This window comes from Heptranchias perlo, chromosome 1 (genome assembly GCF_035084215.1).
Source record: "Heptranchias perlo isolate sHepPer1 chromosome 1, sHepPer1.hap1, whole genome shotgun sequence".
In the NCBI taxonomy this organism is placed as follows: domain Eukaryota; kingdom Metazoa; phylum Chordata; class Chondrichthyes; order Hexanchiformes; family Hexanchidae; genus Heptranchias; species Heptranchias perlo.
In genome coordinates, this window is record NC_090325.1 from 180,210,693 (window position 1) to 180,232,006 (window position 21,314).

At 42.7% G+C, this 21,314-nt stretch overlaps 1 protein-coding gene and 1 long non-coding RNA gene across 2 annotated transcripts in view; one reads left to right on the forward strand and one right to left on the reverse strand.

The window, feature by feature from the left end:
- The first annotated feature begins 6,205 nt into the window (after nucleotides 1–6,205).
- LOC137328295 (uncharacterized) lies at nucleotides 6,206–21,162 on the forward strand. The gene is made up of 3 exons (XR_010964768.1): nucleotides 6,206–6,302; nucleotides 8,447–8,517; nucleotides 19,954–21,162. It is a non-coding gene; the product is annotated as an uncharacterized lncRNA (long non-coding RNA).
- The window catches only part of LOC137328279 (cytotoxic T-lymphocyte protein 4-like), a 43,533-nt gene continuing 29,784 nt past the window's right edge, over nucleotides 7,566–21,314 (reverse strand). The window contains exons 4-5 of the mRNA XM_067994326.1: nucleotides 20,829–20,920; nucleotides 7,566–16,005 (exon numbers count right to left, since the gene is read on the reverse strand). Coding sequence (XP_067850427.1) covers nucleotides 15,925–16,005; nucleotides 20,829–20,920 — 173 coding nt within the window. The 3' untranslated portion in view covers nucleotides 7,566–15,924. The remainder of the gene's footprint in view (nucleotides 16,006–20,828; nucleotides 20,921–21,314) is intronic.

Below are 21,314 nucleotides of genomic sequence, written 5' to 3' on the forward strand. Positions count from 1 at the left end.
ATTATTTACTGTACCTCCTATTTTAGTCTTGTCTGCAACTTTGGACAGCACACTCTCTAGCCCTATCTCCAAGTCATTGATGTACACAATGAACAGAAACAGTCCCAGAACAGATCCCTGTGGGACACCACTACCCACTTACAACCACTCTTAATTTTATTAAATTAAGTTAATTGAAAACAAATATTTTTGAACGCAAAGTAATGCACAATTCTAATGTCAGTACACCTTAGTTAGTTTTGATGGATGAGTTCTGTTTGGTCACAGTTGAGTTACTTGATGGAATGACCCATTTTGAAGCCTGATTCTTAAATGGTGAACAATGAGTCTGATGTAATTTGACCCTGGCATTGGATAACTGCAACAAGATCTAAATGGTGTTATCAAATGATCGTCAATCCTGTCTAATATAATGTTGTTTACATCAATTAATTTAGAGGACATGGAATTTAGTTATGCTGCGGAATGGAAGATCTCTTGATCTCAAAGGATAAGGCTGATTTTTTTTCTGAACTTGCAGTAAGAACCTCAAAACTCAAAAACCTTAACCTGTCTTTCTTTTTCAAATGTTCTCATTCTATTTTGGATTTCAAGCATTCGCAGTTTTCTTTTTATCTTTTAAAAAATAGTGGACGCTTTCTTACTTTTTTCTTCTGCCTGAGAGTTTTTTCCAAATTTATTCAGTGATGAATGGATGAAACACGTTATTTATATTCTTAACAATATTGTTCATCTTATGGATATTAATAAGGCTCAAGGTGCTAATCTTACATTATTAATCTTTGATCCGCTTTCAATAGGGAAATCTAATGTTTGTGGTAACATATAGTTAACATCTATGACATCATCACTTAAAAACTGTCTACAGTAAGCCATGCGATTTTTAATTAGAGGACTTCCACATCATTTTGGATTATTTGGTGACCGTTTTTGTTTTTCAAGTACTTGGAACAAAAGTACTCATTGACATTTTGATCAGCCAGCTTTAAAAAATAGGGTGCTAAAAATAACAATCAGTGTGTCTCACCTCATAGCCCTTCCATATACAGTAGCTTCTGCAATAATGGATTTATTTAAATTTCTAATGCATAATATTATAGAATTGAATTCTGAGTACACAATATTCATGGAAACATCCAGAATACTGTGATCTAGGCTCGGAATTTCGTCAGAGCTGGTGCCATAACTTCACTGGAAATGTAGCTGAAACCCTGTTTATGTGCGTGAGAGGGATTTTCACCACAGCTGTGGTGAAGTTAATGCAGCGGACAGGACCAGCTCCGAGGAAATTCCCCTGCTAGTTAGACTTTTTATTTTGATGCAGAAATGCTGCTGCAGAACTGAAAGGGTTAAAAAAATTTTACAGTATCATGGTCATAACAGAAGAAAGTTTGAAACAAGTAAAGGTTAATGTTCTGTCAAGCCTACGTTTCCCACAGCCCATATACCGTATCATGCACTCTGCCAAACTATTAGGTCTGCTTCAACTTTACAGGCGAAAGTATTGAGCCCTGAAATTCCGGGGTACACTGCTGCAGAAAAGCTGTCATTTGTGTGGGTAAGGGCAGGATTTGGGACAGGACCCAACTGGATGGTGCCCTCACCCTTTTAAGCGACCATAAAAGTTGCGCTGGAAATGAGGGCAGGCACATAATACACCCACGTTTGGACAGGCATGTTATGATGTTATGATGATGTGCAAATATACATCCTACGGTGTATTTTCCATCATTAACATCCTATCATCCTAGCAGCACTGCGTGCAAGGGACATCACTGCATCCTTGGCATCCAGCATTGCTGTGGGCTTCGAGGGATTTCAATTTTAAAATGCCAGCTTCAGCAATGCAATCGATCGAGGCACAGGCAAAGGGCAGCCTGAAGCTCCATCCCAACCCAGATTCACCCCCCCATGTGGCCTCCACAGGAATTTCTAGTATCGTTTAACAGTAAACTTTTACATGCTTCAGGGCTGTGGTTACCAGATAGACTAGAACTGACAAGGCTATTGTCTGAATGAGTTAATCTTTGTATCTGCCATACTATAAAAAAAAAGTTAGATTTTCACTGGGTTATTCAGTCATCTCATAATAGAAGAGCATCTCACGCAATGGACAGGGAATAAGGTATATAGGAACTTCACCTCTTCGTCAAATAGTTACATATCGACTACGGCTCGCTTTGATCGGCCATACTATCGCAGATGATGGAGGACATCTGCAGGGCTGTGAGTTGGAAGATGAGGAGTGGAATGGGGATACTTTCCATGGCTCAGTAAATTTAGCCGGTATAACTGAGTGTCACAGATCAGCAAGGTCCTAAGTGCAATCCCCAGTTAGTGCTGAGTTAGCTGATCTCACCCTATGAATATTACAATTAACCTCAGTGCCCCTTGGTTAAAGAGGTGACAGGTGTGCCATCCTTCCCACCCAGTTTTCCTTTCTGTGCTCCACCCAAGCGATGCTTAACGTAAAAGGAAGTAAAGATGAAATCTACCCCATATGTCCAGCAAGCTTTCTAGTCTCCTATTAAAATCTGCGCTGGAAATAATACAGGTCTTTAGTCAACTAGAGAAGTGAGGCTCCTTTACTGTTAACTTATGGAACAGCCTGTCACCTAACACAGTGAATGTAGACTTAGTTGAAGCATTAGAAAAGATAAAGGGCATGTTCTGATTCAACAGGGAGTAGAGGAACATGCAGTCTCAGACGGGATGGGACAGAATTGAAAATGTTCTATGTGGGTCCCAAATGGGGACCTAAATGATAGTGAGTGGAGTGGCCTAAACCTGCATTTTCTCATTTCCGCCTGCTTAAGTTCTTAAACTATTATCTTCCCCAGCTGTTAGTTCTGTTTTATTTCAGATATACCTCATATAATAGATGTGCTGGCAGGAGAGATAAATATTTGGCTTTTCAATTTGGGTTATCAAAGTGCCTTCAATACAGAAAAATAAATGCAAGTGTGCAGTTAGAAGTCTAATAATTACCAGTTGGTGATTTCAGTTTTGTGCCCAGATTCCAGTGCAATTCGGGCGGAATCGGCTGAACTAGCGCAAAAGATCGGGGGAATTTAAAACGTAGGTGAGTTAATTCTTAAACCACTTATGCTCATGTTTCCTGCGATCTTTTACGCTGGTTCAAGATTCAATTTGCCTGAATCAGGCCCTGCCCACAAAACTGTCCACGCCCCCAGGTCGAAATTGCGAGTTTCCACCGATTGGGCTGGTTTGGGAAGGCTCTTCAAATTGAACTCATTTTCTTAGGCGCACAGGCACTAGTAGGCACGTTTTAAAAGTTTTTTCATATCAAAAAATACTTAATTTATTAAGAAACTGACTAGTGTACGTCAATGAAACTATTAAATGGTTCAGTATAGTTTTTTTTGTCATTTTCAGTGATTTTACCGAAAACATGAGGGTAGAGTTTCCGCTTTGGGCACAATCAAGAAATTGCACAGAAAATGTACTTGAAATATCGCTGGTTAGGTTACATTTCCAGCTCCCGCTAAAATTCATTTGCATAATCACAAATGTAAAATCTTCCATGATCCAGCACAATTGGGCAGCATTATGGAACGTAAACATTTGTTTTTCTTTCCATTAAAAAGTATTCCAGTGGTAACCTGGTGCAGTTTTGTTAATACAGCTGAAGGTGGGTTTATTACCAAAAATAAGCATTTTTGATAAAGATGTCCAGTCCTCCACCTGTGAGTATCCTGATTTAAAATCAGTGAAAATGGCCCCAGCCTGGCCCCCATGGGATTGCCTCCACACCCATGTCTACACTGTTGGCCAGCTCAATGTAGGAACAGGACGATTTCCCACCCTCCCGGAGCAGTAAGCCGCCTTGAAATTAATGTGAGTTATCATTTCTATTGAATTCTCCATAAGTTTTTCAGCTGCATTTTAATTTTTCATACTCTGCAAAATAAGGCAATTATGAGAAGCAAAAAAACAGTTTATTCTCATTTTGGTGTCATTGGTATTTTCATTAACGCATCAACAAGTTTAAAATCAACATCAAAGTAAGCACTATGTGAAGGCACAACAAGTTCTATCTATAATTAGTTGATACTGAGTGAATAAACTGATTTCTGTAGTATTATATTCAGTTATCACAAATTTAAAGGAGACCATTAGTTCTCATTTTCTGTTGCTAATCTCTTGCATGGCCAAAAATAAAACCTTCAAAATATTATTAAATTCTAATATGCTATAATTCACTAGATTTTTGAAAAAAAAGTACGCAACAGGTTGTTGGGCAATTTGGGCTGTAAACATAGTGTAATCTAGACTAAATGGTTTTCACTTGACAGGAGGAAATAGGAGTGATAGAACAAGCACAGATGTTACATCTGCAGATATTACATTAAATGCATTTGTTTTCGTGTCGGTATTCTCATTTGTAACTCTCCGTTCAGAATGGCAGTCAAATCAATTCTGTTTTTGTAGCCCAGCCAGCAGAGGGCGCTCAAGTCCTGCTACTGGATATGAGTAGAAAATCTTAGATTGCTAATTTTTCTTTCTATTTTAGGATTAAAGGTCAATGTTGGATAAACCCACTCATTTCAGTTGACAGTTCACTCCAGTTTGAACCATCAGTTCAAATTCAGTAAATTACCATCACCAGCAGCAGGTTGACAAACTCAATTAGGATCTCTAATTAAAAGACTCTAATAGATCATTGTACAGTATTCTGGAAGTGAAGGTAGACCACAGGCTATCAACATATTTCGTTTCAATAAGTGGGTCAGTCTCACAGGTTTATTCCACCTAAACATGAATATATACATCATGATTTTAAACATTGTGATCTATTCAACGTTTTGCATTGACAAATAGGTGATAGAAGCTTTAGTTTATTTCTGAATTTATAAACCATATAAAACATCAACAATCCAGTGGGTATGGGTCATTCCGCCAGTGTGAATCATCCTACCTGGGCAATGAGCATGAGTTGTAGTTGCTGTTCAGAAGGAAAATAATTACAAATTTGCAAGAGGTACAGTCTTGGCACATAAGTGGGAGCATACCATTGCAAAGGGGGAGAAACATCAGGGGTACCTTAGCAATTAATGCAACCAAGTCTTTTAACAGTTTGCCCCAAAAGCAACGTACAGTGGAACAATAATTTTATGTTGCAGCTTTATTTTCTCCCCCGAGAGTATTGATAGTTTCTGTCTGCAAGCTACGTAATTACAGTTCAGCTATGTTGGCAAATGCGTGAAATAGTGCTTTCTCCTCTGGTCAGAACAACAGGAAAGCAGGTGGAGCACAGACCTATTCCTGCCCAGAGTAAGAGGCATTTTTACTGCCTTTTCGCAAGCTCATTGTTTGTCAATGGAAGCATGCACCTACCATGCTTGCCCACTGGTTCAGATACCTGGAAACTAGTCATTATTGTTGGCTAAAAATAGAACAGGACATGCTGATTAATTTTCTTTGTTACAATATTCTTTTACAACCTTCACCAGTACATTGAATAAAACAATAAGGGCACTTACACAAGATGCATGGAAAAAATGCCCCTAAATTATTTAACAGAAACTCAGATATATTTCTGTGTTGAGAGATTCAGAGCCAACATTAGACATAGTCTAGCAGAAAACTGACATTTCGATTAGACATTAGACCCAAGCTGTTAAATAGGCTGAAATCTCCATTGGCTAAGTTGGTAAATCTACCGCCCAGCGTGGAATTGAGCCACACTGATTTGATCCTTGGTCACTGCTGAGGCAGTTGATCTTGGGCAGTGCAGCATTTGAAGTGTTACAATTGGTCTTGGCACCTCTGGGCGAGGGAGGGTACTGACTCCTGATTTCCATCTAGTGGGTCGAACAGGACAGTGCATATTGTACCTGGCAACAATTATGGCCAAGGCGCACCTATATAGAATGGCTATTTGGGTGAGGTACTTATGGGTTACAAGTGCCCATAGAATCATACCCCAGAAAGAGTTAGCATTTTTAGGAATGAAAAAAATGGAAAAATAACAATAAATTGGCCAAGTATTACAAGTGCATACCATTCATATATTCTAAGGAGCACCATGGGAGACAGAGGCCCCGATACTTATGGGAAGGCAGGGAAGGTGCGGAGAAGCGCGGTAGCGTGGGGAAAACCTGGCAAGGCCGGGACGCAGACGTCCTGCCGAATTTAACGGCAGGAACTCATTATAATATTTTTCTTCCGTCTCCCACCTGGCTGCTGGCCAAATTGACAGGCAGGCCGGCTGCTGGGCGGGAAAATCAGTGGCAGGAGGCCGCAGCCCGCTGCCGGGGACGGTCCCCGGCAATCGGGAGGTACGGAGCCAGAGATCGGGGCTTGGGGCGGTGGGGGGGGATTGCGATTGCGGGAGTGAGGAGGGAGAGGCTGCGATCAGCAGAGGGGAGGCCGAAGATTTCCTTGAGGGGACGAGGGGAGCACTCCTGCTCCTCCTGGCCCACAAAGAATGCTGTAAAAAGCACTGACCTCCTTCAGCCGGCAGCTCCCGCCTCCCTTTCGCTGCCGGGTTTCCCGAGCTCTGGGAAACCTAGCCGGCATCTGTTAAATTCAAATCAGGCTGCCAATTGCATTGTGAGAGCCTGATTTAAGTATGTTAATTAAGTGTCCCACCTTGGAGAGGCACGGCTCGAAACCCGCCACCATAACAAACTGCCCACGGTGGGGGGGTTAATATCGAGGCCAGAGCCTCTGAGGCTAGAGAGACCTTATTGCTCAGCTTAGAATAGAATTATTTTTTTCCTTTTGCATTGACTTTGCTATCTCATCCCAATCCTGAGATTTTTTAAAATTCATTCATGGGATGTGGGAGTCGCTCGCAAGGCCAGCATTTATTGCCCTTCCCTAATTGCCCTGGGGAAGGTGGTGGTGAGCCGCCTTCTTGAACTGCTGCAGTCCACGTGGTGACGGTTCTCCCACAGGGCTGTTAGGTAGGGAGTTCCTGGATTTTGACCCAGCGACGATGAAGGAACGGCGATATATTTCCAAGTCAGGCTGGTGTGTGACTTGGAGGGGAACGTGCAGGTGGTGACGTTCCCATGTGCCTGCTGCCCTTGTCCTTCTAGGTGGAAGAGGTCGCGGGTTTGGGAGGTTCTGTTGAAGAAGCTTTGGGGAGTTGCTGCAGTGCATCTTGTAGATGGTACTCACTGCAGCCATGGTGCGGCGGTGGGTGAAGGGAGTGAATGTTTAAGGTGGTGAATGGGGTGCCAATCAAACGGGCTGCTTTTTACTGGATGGTGCAGAGTTTCTTGAGTGTTGTTGGAGCTGCACTCATCCAGTCAAGTGGAGAGTATTCCATCACACTTCTGACTTGTGCCTTGTAGATGGTGGAAAGACTTTGGGGTGTCAGGAGGTGAGTCTCTCGCCGCAGAATACCCAGCCTCTGACCTGCTTTTGTAGCCACAGTATTTATGTGGCTGGTCCAGTTAAGTTTCTGGTCAATGGTGACCCCCCAGGATGTTGATGGTGGGGGATTTGGCGATGGTATTGCTGTTGAATGTCAAGGGGAGGTGGTTAGACTCTCTCTTGTTGGAGATAAATGTAAGGAATCTTACAACACCAGGTTATAGTCCAACAATTTTATTTTAAAATCACAAGCTTTCGGAGATTATCCCCTTCGTCAGGTGAATGAGTGAAAGGTTCTCAAATCGCATATCTTATATTAGGCTGGGACACCATCACACCAATCAAAAGGTGTCGTTGGTGTTCAGACAGGTTAGCCACGGAGAACAGTACGTCCCAGTACACTGAATATACATTGTGTCAAAATACACAGACAGAGAGAAAGAGACCCAAATGGCAGAGAGAGGGAGAGAGAGAGAGAATATTAAAAACAGATAACTTTTTTTTCCCCTTGCTGGTGGGGTTACGTGTAGCGTGACATGAACCCAAGATCCCGGTTGAGGCCGTCCTCATGGGTGCGGAACTTGGCTATCAATTTCTGCTCGACGATTTTGCGTTGTCGTGTGTCTCGAAGGCCGCCTTGGAGAACGCTTACGCTTTACCAAGATGTCACCCGGCACACTTCATGCTGGAAACGTGCGTGCACAGCCTAGAAGCCATCTTGGCACTCTGGAAGGCCGCGTAACGCTGAAACAACGGGCACTAGAAGGCCCAATTTCTAGCTCCTGTGTTGACAATTTTTTCTGATCATTTAAAATCAGAATCATTGGAAAATCAGGTCCATCTGCTTCTCAAAATCCATGTTCCCATTTACTTTTCACAAAAGCCACTATAAAAAGTAAATGGGAAATCATTTTTTAAAACTCTCCAATTGCATAGAATCATTAACACACAATTACCTATAAAGAGTTCATAACGATCAATAGTAGGTTTTATACTCCAGTATGATGTGATGTTACCACTCTGTATTTTTGTCCCTTTATGCTGTGAACAGTTAGCTTTCTGAAAGCCTTGACATGTTGCATTTCATTTCTGCTTCTAGGCTAATGATTTATTTTTGGAGGGCGTTTGGAGAACACGTATCTTTCCATCTGGTGTGGAGAGTCACGAACAGTAAGTGTGATAGATTGTGACCGAGGTAAAATGTGTGATATTTTATGTTACAGGTCTATTTTTTAAAAAATAATGTATTACAAAAAATCACAACTAACATTTTTTGCATTCTTCTTTTCTGTCTGTTTAAATGCCAAATGCTGATACTATCACCAACAGTGCGGTCTGGGAGCATTTCCTGAGCCTGACGATTAACCCTTGGTATTTCACTGATTGGTATGTCACTGATTAAATCACTTCAGTTTGGCAATACATACATTCTTGTCTGGTTATCTGTCAGGTCTTTGCAGAAGCACAGCCATCGATAAAGAGCTATGGGCAATTTGTCACTTTGGAGCAGGCAGAATGCACACACGTTCCCCCCATCCCAATGGTCGCACCTATGTGTTGTTGCATCACCAATTCAGACTTATGGGAAAATAAAAATGAATGTTTTAAAATATCTAAAAATGTAAATGCAAAAGTTCATGTTGCAGTAAAATGACTGCGGCTATCAATCTTCCCTGTTCATGAAGCAGATTTTCGGAGTAGTGTCAGAAACTAAGTCTACCTGAAAACTCTTCAGTAAGATGATGTCCCTTGAAGTTAGCTCCTTCCCAATATCTGGCTCAGGAAATTTCTCTTAAGTCCAGTTTCCCTGATTATGCTGTCAGCACTTACCAGTTAAAAAAATCCCAGAAAAAAATTTGACTAAACCTGCTTCTTCTCATGCTCACACACTCACCATTATGACAACCTTCACTTACCCACAACTCACATTTCACACACATACTGTCAGCTATTTCACCATGACCACCACATTCTCGAAACACCTCTCAAGACTCACACTAACACACTTCCCTCTTTCTTGCAGGAGAAGGTGGCATCCAACACCCTCCATCTGTCCATCTGCACACCCTCACCCCTGAAGAGAACGTCCTGGCAATAATGGGAATGGGTAGAATGGAGACCATGGCCACTAACGATACTGCAGGAGATGCTGCCCAGAATTTTTTTCTATACCTAATCCTCTTTGCCTCTTCTGACTTCTCCCTCACCCCATATACTCTGCATGACAAGTTGCCGATGCTTTCAACATCCACTTCTCTCTCACTCTGCTCTCCCTCAGACCACAAGCTAATCCTTGTCCCTTTTTTCATTTGAGCTGCTGAGAATGTCAATGCCCTCAGCCAGTGAAGGAAGAGAAGCGCAGTGTTCCTGAAGATGCACCATCACTTGATCTGACTCTCGCAAGCACCAGTTCAGATACTGACACCATGTGGGCTTGAGGCTAGGTTAGAGGAAGGATCTGCATGTGGTGACTGACCGGGCACAAGTGCGCAGGAGCTAAGGTGGGGGATAGGACGCTACAGGTACCAGCTTGCCGGAGGAAGAGGTTGCATACTAGTTCCACTACAGAGGACTCAGATGCTGACTTCAAGGGCCCAGGCTGCCAAAGAAGGTTCATGGACATACACCGGGAAATGTTTGGTGCACTGGGCAGCCTGCCAGAGAGCTTGTGCACAATGTCATGGAACATGGAGGAGTCCAGCTCCAACTTGTCTCAAGGCTTTGCACAGAGCACGGAGACCATTCTGTCCAACACGGACCAGTAGTCATCTACATCAGCAGCACAGTGGAACCCATCATGATGGAACGTCTTATGACAACTCTTGACAGCTTCCATGGCAGCACATATTGCTGACAATGGAAGCTCAGATGGCTGCTATCTCGGTTTTGGGGGCCACTGTTGAAAGGGGCTTCCCAGGGCGCACTCTGTTCTCCAGCAAAGCCCTAGGAGTGCTCAGGTGCCGCCCCAGGAGAATGGCCATGGCTCCATGAGAGAAGCTGCTGACCTTTCTCAGGATAACAGCATGCCTGATCCTCCGCCAGATACACCACCAGTGGCCTTGCTGGTGACACTGAACCAGCCGGCCCAGACTACTGCAGCCCATGCTCTCTAGGCCCAGAGCTGCTCGAGGTCATCCTCCAAGGCCATCTCCAGTGCCCTCAGTGGAAGCTCAGCAGTTCTCAACCTCCCATGCTATAACCACTGGGGAAGCACCTCGTAGTAGCACCAGGATAGGAAAATGAGCACACAAGACAAGCACTAAGGGCCTGCACAAGAGAGATTAGCCATTATTTTGCCAAGTTGTTTGATGAATTTGCTTTTGATCTGGATTTGGTGTTGGTAGGTGTCTTTTTACTGAAGTGAGGGCAAGACCCATAAGTTTGGAGTGAAGGAAGGCAATCGGATGGTGTTTGTAAGAAGATTGTGGGACTGTTGGTGAATGGAAGGGCTGTTTTAGCCGAAGTGATCGTAGATGAGCTCAAGCAGATGGGGGCTCTGGTCGTCGTTGCCTCTGTTCCTCCTCCTCTTCCTGCTTCTCCTCCTGTATTTCTTGGTTTCCAGATGGTGGCGAGGGCTGGTCCCTCGTGATGGCAAAGTTGTGGAGCATGCAACAAACAACACCAAATCTGGATTCCTGCTCAGGGGTGTACAGCAAAACTCCTCTAACGGTCCAGGCAGCGGAAGTGTTGCTTGAGCACGGCAATTGTTTGCTCAGTGATGTTCCTTGTAGCAGCATGGCTCTCGTTGAAGGCATGCTCTGCAGCTGTGCGCGGGTTCTTGACTGGAGTCATGAGCCACGTCCAGAGGGGATATCCCTTGTCACCCAATAGCCAGCGTGTAACTTGGTGGCCTGGTTGGAATAAAGACGGCACAGACAACTGGCCAGGATGAAGGAGTCATGACTGCTGCCGGGATAATGGGCACAGACCTGCATGACACGCTGCCTGTTGTCGCAAACTAGCTCTACGCTAGAAAGGGATACAGTCAGTGGCAATATAAAAACAGAATGTAAGAGCTTCTACAAGTATGTAAAATTGAAGAGAGTAGCAAAAGTAAGCATTATTCCCTTAGAGACTGAGACAGGAGAAATTATAATGGGGAATAAGGAAATGGCAGAGGAGTTAAACAAATATTTTGTATCTGTCTTCACAAAAAGCATACCAAAAATAGTAGGGAACAAAGGGGCAAATGAGAGTGAGGAACTTAAAACAATTACTATCAGTAGAGAAAAAGTATTGGACAAAGTAATGGGACTAAAAGCTAACAAATCCCCTGGACCTGATGACTATATCCTAAGGTTCTAAAAGAGGTGGCTGCAGAGATAGTGGATGCATTGGTTGTGATCTTCCAAAATTCCCTAGATTCTAGAACGGTCCCAGAGGATTGGAAGGTAGCAAATGTAACACCGCTATTCAAGATAGGCGGGAGAGAGAAAACAGGGAACTACAGGACAATTAGCCTGATATCAGTTGTCAGGAAAATGCTGGAATCCATTATTAAGGAAGTGGTAACAGGACACTTCGAAAATCATGATTAGGCAGAGTCAACACGATTTTATGAAAGGAAATCGTGTTTAACAAATTTATTAGAGTTCTCTAATAACTAGCAGGGTAGATAAAGGGGAACCAGTGGATGCAGTATATTTGGATTTCAGTAAGGTGCCACATAAAAGTTTGCTATGCAAGGTAAGGGCTCAAGATGTTGGGGATAACATATTAGCATGGATTGGTTAATGGACAGAAAATAGAGAGTAGGGATAAGCGGGTCATTTTCAGGTTGGCAGGCTGTAACTAGTGGGGTGCCGCAAGGATCAGTGCTTGGGCCTCAGCTATTTACAATCTATATTAATGATTTAGATGAAGGGACCGAGTGAAATGTATCCAAGTTTGCTGACGATACAAAGGTAGGTGGGAAAGTAAGCTGTGCGGAGGACACAAAGAGTCTGCAAAGGGATATAGACAGGTTAGGTGAGTGGGCAAGAAGGTGGCAGATGGAGTATAATGTGGGGAAATTAGAGGTTATTCATTTTGGTAGAAGAATAGAAAAGCAGAATATTTTTTAAATGGTGAGAAACTATTAAATGTTGGTGTTCGGAGAGACTTGGGTGTCTTCGTACAAGAAACACAGAAATGCTAGCATGCTGGTGCAGCAAGCAATTAGGAAGGCAAATGGCATGTTGGCCTTTATTGCAAGGGGGTTGGAGTATAAGAGTAAGGAAGTCTTGCTACAATTGAACAGGGCTTTGTTGAGACCATACCTGGAGTACAGTGTACAGTTTTGGTCTCCTTACCTAAGGAAGGATATACTTGCCTTGGAGGTGGTGCAACGAAGGTTCACTAGATTAATTTCTGGGATGAGAGGGTTGTCTTATGAAGAGAGATTAAGTAGAAAGGGCCTATACTCTCTGGAGTTTAGAATAATGAGAGGTGATCTCATTGAAACATATAAGATTCTGAGGGGGTTTGACGGAGTAGATGCTGAGAGGCTGTTTCCCCTGGCTGACGAGTCTAGAACCAGGGGACATTCTGTTTTCATTCATTCATGGAATGTGAGTATCTCTGGCGAGGCCAGCATTTATTGCCCATCCCTAATTGCCCTTGAGAAGGTGGTGGTGAGTCACCTTCTTGAACTGCTGCAGTCCATGTGGTGAAGGTACTCCCACAATGTTGTTAGGTAGGGAGTTCCAGGATTTTGACTCAGCGACGATAAAGGAATGGCGATATATTTCCAAGTCAGGATGGTGTGTGACTTGGAGGGGAACATGCAGGTGGTGGTATTCCCATGCACTGGCTGCTCTTGTCCTTCTAGGTGGTAGAGCTCGGGAGTTTGGGAGGTGCTGTCGAAGAAGCCTTGGCGAGTTGCTGCAGCGCATCCTGTAGATGGTACACACTGCAGCCACGGTGTGCCGGTGGTGGAGGGAGTGAATGTTTAAGGTGGTGGATAGGGTGCCAATCAAGCGGGCTGCTTGGATGATGTCGAGTTTCTTGAGTGTTGTTGGAGCTGCACTGATCCAGGCAAGCGGAGAGTATTCCATCACACTCCTGACTTGTGCCTTGTAGATGGTGGAAAGGCTTTGGGGAGTCAGAAGGTGAGTCACTCGCCACAGAATATCCAGCCTCTGACCTGCTTTCATAGCCACAGTATTTATGTGGCTGGTCCAGTTAAGTTTCTGGTCAATGGTGACCCCCAGGATGTTGATGGTGGGGGATTCAGCGATGGTAATACCGTTGAATGTCAAGGGGAAATGGTTAGACTCTCTCTCATCATAGTCTCAGAATAAGGGGTTGGCCATTTAAGACTGAGATGAGGAGGACTTTCTTCACTCCGGGTTGTGAATCTTTGGACTTCTCTACCCCAGAGGACTGTGGATGCTGAGCGATTGTGTATATTCAAGGCTCGATAGATAGATTATTCGATTCTGGGGGTATCTAGGGATATGGGGATCGGGCAGGAAAGTGTAGTTGAGGCCAAAGATCACCATGATCTTATTAAATGACAGAGCAGGCTTGAGGGCCCTATGGCCTACTTCTGCTCCTATTTCTTATGTTTCTAAGGGAGTGAAGTTTATGGCGGGAGCCAAAAAATGTTCAGTTGGAGGAAATTTTGTCTCATGGATGACTTAATGATAGTTAGGGAAGTGCTGGAGAGATAGAAGTGAGTGTCATCAGCAGATATACAGAAGCTGACCCCCATGTCTGCGAATGATGTCATTAAGATGCATATGAGGAAGAGGAGGAGACCGAGGTTAGAACATTGGAGAACTTCAGAGGCAAATATGTTGGATGGAAAAGGAAGATGCTATGTTGGGACAAATACAAGTGGAACGATTTAAGTACAGTCACATGAAGCTGGAAAAGAGAGGAGGTGCATGGCATAATCACTGCAAAAGGGGTGGTGGGAATAAAGAGAACAAGAAGGGATAAATGCACAGTGATTGCAGTCACAGAAGATGTCATTTGTGCTTTTGGCCAGGATGATCTCAGTGCTGTAAGCAGGGCATAAACATGATGAAAAGACATTTGAACAGGGAGTTTTGGGAGAGATGATCCCGAAGCTGAGAGTCAAGACACATTTGAAGATCGTAGAAAGGAAAGGGAGTTTAAAGATGGGGTTGTAATTGGAGAGGATGGCAGATGAAAGATGGACTTTTTTTTTAGAAGGAGGGTGATGATGGCAGTTTTGAATGCAGAGGGATTGTTCCTAAGCAAAGGGAGTCATTTGTTGGTTATTCAAGAAAGAAAATTGAGAGATGAGAAATTGGATGGGGGATTGCGAGAGCAGGAAGTAGGTCTCATGAAAGAGATGAACTTTGAGAAAGAGGGGGAAAAGAAAGAAAAACTGGAGTGACAGAGAATTGCAGAAGGGCTGTAGGGTGGATGAGAGAGGGGAGTGGCAGATGGCAGCAGAGGCAGCTGTGTGGATGGTCTCAATTTTAGAGATGAAGACATCTAAGAGCTCTTTGCACTTGGTGGTGAACATGGAGATGGAAGGGGCAGACCAAGGGTTTTGAAGAGTCAGCTCATCATAGAGAAAAGGAGCCATGGATTGTTCTTTCCTTCTTCCAGGTTAACCCTGGAGTAATAGGAGTATTTAGCTCAGGAGAGTGACACACAGCAGAGTTTAACACAGTTGAGTTAGATCTGGCAATGAATGCCGAGTCAGTCATGCATCAAGTGTGCTTATGTTTGCAGCCCTCCGATGCAAGGGAGTGAAGATGGAAACTATTATGAGGCACATAGCACATCCAAGAAAGTAGGATAAATGGCATGCTCCAAGGTCACTTTTAATGCTGCTATTGGCAGGTTGCTAGAACATGCATAAGAACACAATGTTGAAGGTTTCTCATTAATTTTCCCTCCTCCCCATAGGGAGATTCCCAGCCTCTGCTTGGGGGCCACCCTGCAGAAACATAGTTGAGAACAGAAACTCAGGGTAACGGTAACACCCCAACTTTCCATGATGCCGCACATTACAGTTCAAACACCACTCCACTGCATCAGCTAAATTCAGTGATCATGGATAAAGAGTGTTTGATCAAAGCCCAAATTTCAACAGGCAAAAAAAAAATGGTAGGATACATTATTTTTACAAAGGCACAACCTGTTTTTTGTGAGGGTATAAAACCTCCAGTGAGAGCATGAACCTTTTTCTCCCCATCCCTTGATTTTCCCTCTTACAACATTCCCCAGTCGACTGGCCTCCCAAGCTGAAAACCTGCACCAATACTATTTATCAAACATCTCCTCGGAAGATGGTTCAGCATCACTTGGTGCCTCACTCCATAAAACAGCCGACAGCAGAAAAACAGCAGAGTTGGGGCTCAAATCTTTGTCCCTCTGATCGACGGTGTTTAATATTGGTGGTCCAGAAGACCGTACCACCTGACAACAGCATCTGTTAACACATGGCAGATTTTTTCCCCCCAACACTGTACATGACAATGGCAAAGCTTCTAGCGAGAGTGGAACCTTGACTTTCAGTCTTTCTGAAATTATGAAAAAGTGAAAACATGAACGAAGTCTGCTTGATTTTGAAAAAACTTTTCTTCTTTCATATCAATCCAAGATAAGGAAAAATTAACTGTTCAAGACTCTGCGACTGGTTTCTTCATCTTTGATTGTAAAGTAGTCAAAAGATTCATACAGCGATGAGGTCATCTGAAAAATCCAGGGTGTTACTTGTTAGTTGAATGGACTTTGCTATAATAATCATGTGACTAACCACAATATTTTTCCAATGTATTGCTCAGGCTGCTGTGAGGAAACAGGAAATTTTGGACTGCACCCTCATTCCCAATCAATGGGAGGGAATTCCACCCAAGGCCCTGTTCACAATTTCAAACCTCTGGAATCCCAAGCCCTTCTAAAGTGTATTGTAATTTTCCATGCAAGTTAGAATGTGCCACGAGCCCCTTAAATTATGATGGTAAATGGCAATCCCACTTTGCATAACACATTGAATTGTTTACCTTGCATCTACAAAGTTAAAAGTCAAGAAGTGAGTGGACTGGACAGTGCCACTACATTGCTCTTTCATTTCTTGGGACATGGTTTCAAGTCCAAGAATGATAGAATGAAAGTATTCATCCTCTTCCTATTAGATAAGTTTGGGGCAAACTCAAACCAGTTCCTAGTAGTTGCCCTTTCACAACATGAAACTACCCACAATTTAACACTAATTGCTACTAATTTATCAGTTACATTTTGAAAAGCCACAAGGATAGCTAATGTGGGAAATGCAGTAGTGCTGCTCTTCTGAGGTTAGAGTTAAAACCCTCGATTAGCTATAGTAGAAGCAGACAACTGTGATAGATCAGTGTGGGATATGCCGTGCAAGTCATAATGGATAACATCTAGCAGACCATGTCTTGGACAAATATGGGGATGGGTTCCATTATCATTACCAATCCCTAATCATAAACTGGGCAGGTGAGCATTTAAAATGCCCTGAGTGACTTGCCCATTGATTTCCCACCTGGTTCACACTGATCCCAATTTTAACCTGAGGAGGTGGCAAAGGCACCTGCCTGAAGTCGACAGGGTCCTTCTTTAAATATGCAGATTGGGTTCCGATGCCGTCGTCAGGCCCCGACTGCCATTTTAACTCTGGCCTGAGCAGGGAAGTCACTGTGGCTTTCCTGGCAGGCTTAAGCCGGTCAGAAGAGGATTGGGACATGAAGAGGCCTTGACAGGAAGTTTCCTCTACTTTTCTTTGTGGTACCTGGAAGAGCGGGAGTGCTCCTCGGGGGCCCATAAGAAGAGCTTAGACCTCCCCTACCCCAGACTCTCCCCTTTCCCTCCTGCAAGACCTACCTGGAACCCCCTTCCCCATATCTACCTGCACAGTAGCAGGCGGCCCATTATCTGCAGGCTGGCAGCTGCTTCTTGCCGGAACGGGCGGGAAGTGGACTGGTGGCATGATAATAAGGCCCGGCAGTTAAAAATCACAGTGGCCACTGGCTGCCGTGGGGCAAGCAGGAAATTAACTCACCAGTGCAATGTCCCACAGCTGGGAGGTAAAATCCACCCCAAAGCCTCAGGCTTCTATCAATGGCACTTTTGAAAAGATGACTAAAGAGTCAGATGTGAGGGATGGGGATGAATCATCGTCCACTTTTTTTTCTTTCTTATTTTGTTGCTTTTCCTAAACAATCTGGGAGAATTCAATAACTAATTGCATGGTGAAGTATGGGAGAAATGTTGCATCTTACCACTTCGTGGAATGGCAGGGCAATTTACCAAAGTGCTATGCCACCATGCCAGTCAATTTATGGATGTTTTGGCATCTTGAATCAAACATGTTATAATACTATACTTCTATTCTGTAGCACATATTCACTTACAATGAGGTATAGCAGGAAGTATTTTGATAAATGCATCTCTCAACTTAAAAAAAAAATGTCATGCAACAAATAGGTAACACAATTGTCCATATAGAACATACATTTGTAAGACCTGCTGATTCAATTTATGTTTTAAGAACTATGTACTCCATGTGATCATGGACTCCATTTATGATGGACTATAGTAAATGTGCCCTAAAAATAGAATTTTCAGCAATTGTGCTGAACACTGGGCAGAGAAACAGTTAATGCTAAAAACGATGGATACATCAAGACAGCATTGTGAAAACCAGGATTTTTCACACCCATAGTCAGTAGGCTTAGGTTGCCAGGGCGACAAACATACAGATAGCATGTTCTGGGAATGACTCAGAAAAATGCCACTTTTATCTGGCGTTGTTTGGTTTTCTTATTATTGAAAGCTGGTGAATTATATAGTCACCAGCCGCTATCATGTCTGGTCTTTGTTTTGCAATTAAAATTGGTTCATTAAAAATCCTAGACAGGTGTCTGTTGAAGATGATTAACTCCTAAAAGGGGAATCCTTGCAATAAAGTGTATCCCTCAGATTGGCTAAGCTGGTGGGGAAGGTGGGAGAAGCAGCTTACTTTGTGAAAATTAAATGTATAAATGAAGGTGTTGTAAAAAAAGAGACATTAAGGCAGTTTCCGACACTTTCAGTCTCTGAGAAAGAGAGGTTACAGGTCAGAGAAACTTTGATAGAGCTGAAGTAAAATTTAGAAGCCTAGTCAGATATAGGCAATTGTTTAAAGTGTGTCACTTGTATGTAAGTGAACATTTCCTGAGAATAAGTGAAGTGAGATTTGAACTAGCTCTTTCCCAAATATAGCAACCAACATGTAAGAACATAAGAAATAGAAGCAGCAATTGGCCATATGGCCCCTTGAGCCTGCTCCGCCATTCAAATCAGATCATGGCTGATCTTTGACCTCAACTCCACTTTCCCGCCTGATCCCCATATTCCTTGATTCCCCAAGCTTCCAAGAATCTATCCATCTCAGCCTTGAATATAGTCAATGATTCAGCATGCACAGCCCTCAGGGATAGAGAATTGCAAAGATTCACAACCCTCTGAGTAAAGAAATTCCTCCTCATCTCGGTCTTGAATGGCCGACCCCGTATCCTGTGATTATGCCCCCTAGTTCTAGACTCTCTAGCCAGGGAGAACAATCTCTCAGCATCTACCCTGTCAAGCTCCCTCATGAACTTAGGTGTTTCAATGAAATCACCTCTCATTCTTCTAAACTCCAGACAGTATTGGCCCATTCTACTCAATCTCTCTTCATAGGACAACCCTCTCATCCCAGGAATTAATCCAGTGAACCTTTGTTGCACCACCTCTAAGGCAAGTATATCCTTCCTTAGATAAGGAGACCAAAACTGTATGCAGTACTCCAGGTGAGGTCTCACCAAAGCCCTGTAAAACTATTGTAAGACTTCCTTACTCTTGTACTCCAACCCCCTTGCAATAAAGGCCAACATGCCATTTGCCTTCCTAATTGCTTGCTGTACCGCACACTAACCGCACCCAAGTCTGTCTGAACACCAACATTTAATAGTTTCTCACCATTTAAAAAATATTCTGTTTTTCTATTCTTCCGACCAAAGTGAATAACCTCACATTTCCCCACATTATACTCCATCTGTCACCTTCTTGCCCACTCACTTAACCTGTCTATATCTCTTTGCAGGCTCTTTGTGTCCTCCTCACAGCTTACTTTCCCATCTAGCTTTGTATCATCAGCAAACTTGGATATATTACACTTGGTCCCTTCATCTAAGTCATTAATATAGATTATAAATAGCTGAGGCCCAAGCACCAATCCTTGCAGCACCCCACTAGTTACAGCCTGCCAACCTGAGAACGTTTATCCCTACTTTCTGTTTTCTGTCCTTTAACCAATCCTCTATCCATGCTAATATATTACCCCCAACCCCTTACCTTGCGTAACAACCTTTTACGTGGCACCTTATCGAATGCCTTTTGAAAACCCAAATATACTACATCCACTGGTTCTTTATCTAATCTGCTAGTTACATCCTTAAAAAAACTCCAATAAATTTGTCAAACACAAACACAATTTCCCTTTCATAAAACCATGTTGACTCTGCCTAATCATATTATGTTTTTCTAAGTGCGCTATTACTACTTCCTTGATAATGGATTCCAGTATTTTCCCGACAACCGATGTCAGGCTAACTGGCCTATAGTTCCCTGTTTTCTCTCTCCCTCCTTGAATAGTGGGGTAACATACCCAGATCTACCCAGAATAGAACGATGACCCAAGAAGGAATGGATACCACAACTACAAATGGAGATTCACCATGCTGTCTCAGGAGACCAACATTAGCATCTCAAAGGGAGGCAAGACAACCAACTCTACTACGCTGACCCAGAAGGGAGAGGTTGTATATGATCTAAGAATCATTACTGAAATGCTCAGAGTTCATCAATAATAAGCTGAACTAACTATATTTTTAACATATTCAACAGACTTGTTATTCAAAGCTGTTAACTTGTCAATTGTACCAGGTGTCTAACTGCAAATTAACCTTGTCAACTTTATGTTAGTTTTGGATATTGACCTTAATGTTCATTTTGTACTAAGTAAACCCCAGCTGATGCAACCTTAAATTTATTAATTCCATCAGTTAATAACATATGATTCAACACCTTGTGTACCTTTTAATGTTTAAAACTAAATACTGCTGATGGATTATCTGAAGTGCTAATGAAGAAATGTTTATTCATGATTTTGTTGTTTGATTTCTTTGATGACTTTGGCAGGAAAAGATTAACTCATTCAATTAATAGTACACTGGTCCTCTGTAGTGTCGTTGGTTGTGTAGATATTTGTATAATTTTGACGTAAAACAGTTTAAGCAAGCAAAATCCAGGCATTGAATAATCTCCTAGACATGAACAGTAAATCTTCAGATAACACTTTGATAAGGAGTTAAGGTGAATGAGTTAAGGGTCCATTTTGTCCTTTTTTTTTAGCTAATCAACCTTGTAAGGTTTATAGGTTTACCAACCATAGCATTCTTCTTACAGGACCCACCTGACCCCAGGAAATTGGTAATGTCATTGCAATGGCTCTCAGTTCTGTAACTTACCCATTGAGATGAGTCTGTGGAAGATGGGTTTTGCTCATTTCCTTCATTCTCCTGGTTTTCCTCATGGATCACTTCTCTTACATCAACTGTTGCTTAAAAGGAGACAAAGGAAAACATAGGATATTCTATCTCTCATGCAACATTAATACACTAAACAGTTAACAAGGTAACTTGGCCCTAATTATTCAGTATTCTACTATGAGATTCCAGAGAGCCATATACAGGTCTATCTGGCACATCGTATTCTGGAAAGATCAAAGTTTTCTATTCACAGATCCATTGCAAATCATAGAGAAGATGGACGCTAATGAACACACCTGAAAAATAACCATTAGATGTGCTAAGCATTATTAAATATGTTAATTGCTAATTATAGTGCAATTTGAATTTCCACCAGCCTATGTTAATATCTTCCTGTCGATGCAAATTCTTTTCAAATTATTCAAAAATAGGAGGGGAACAAATAACAACTGAAGATGTTCTTTA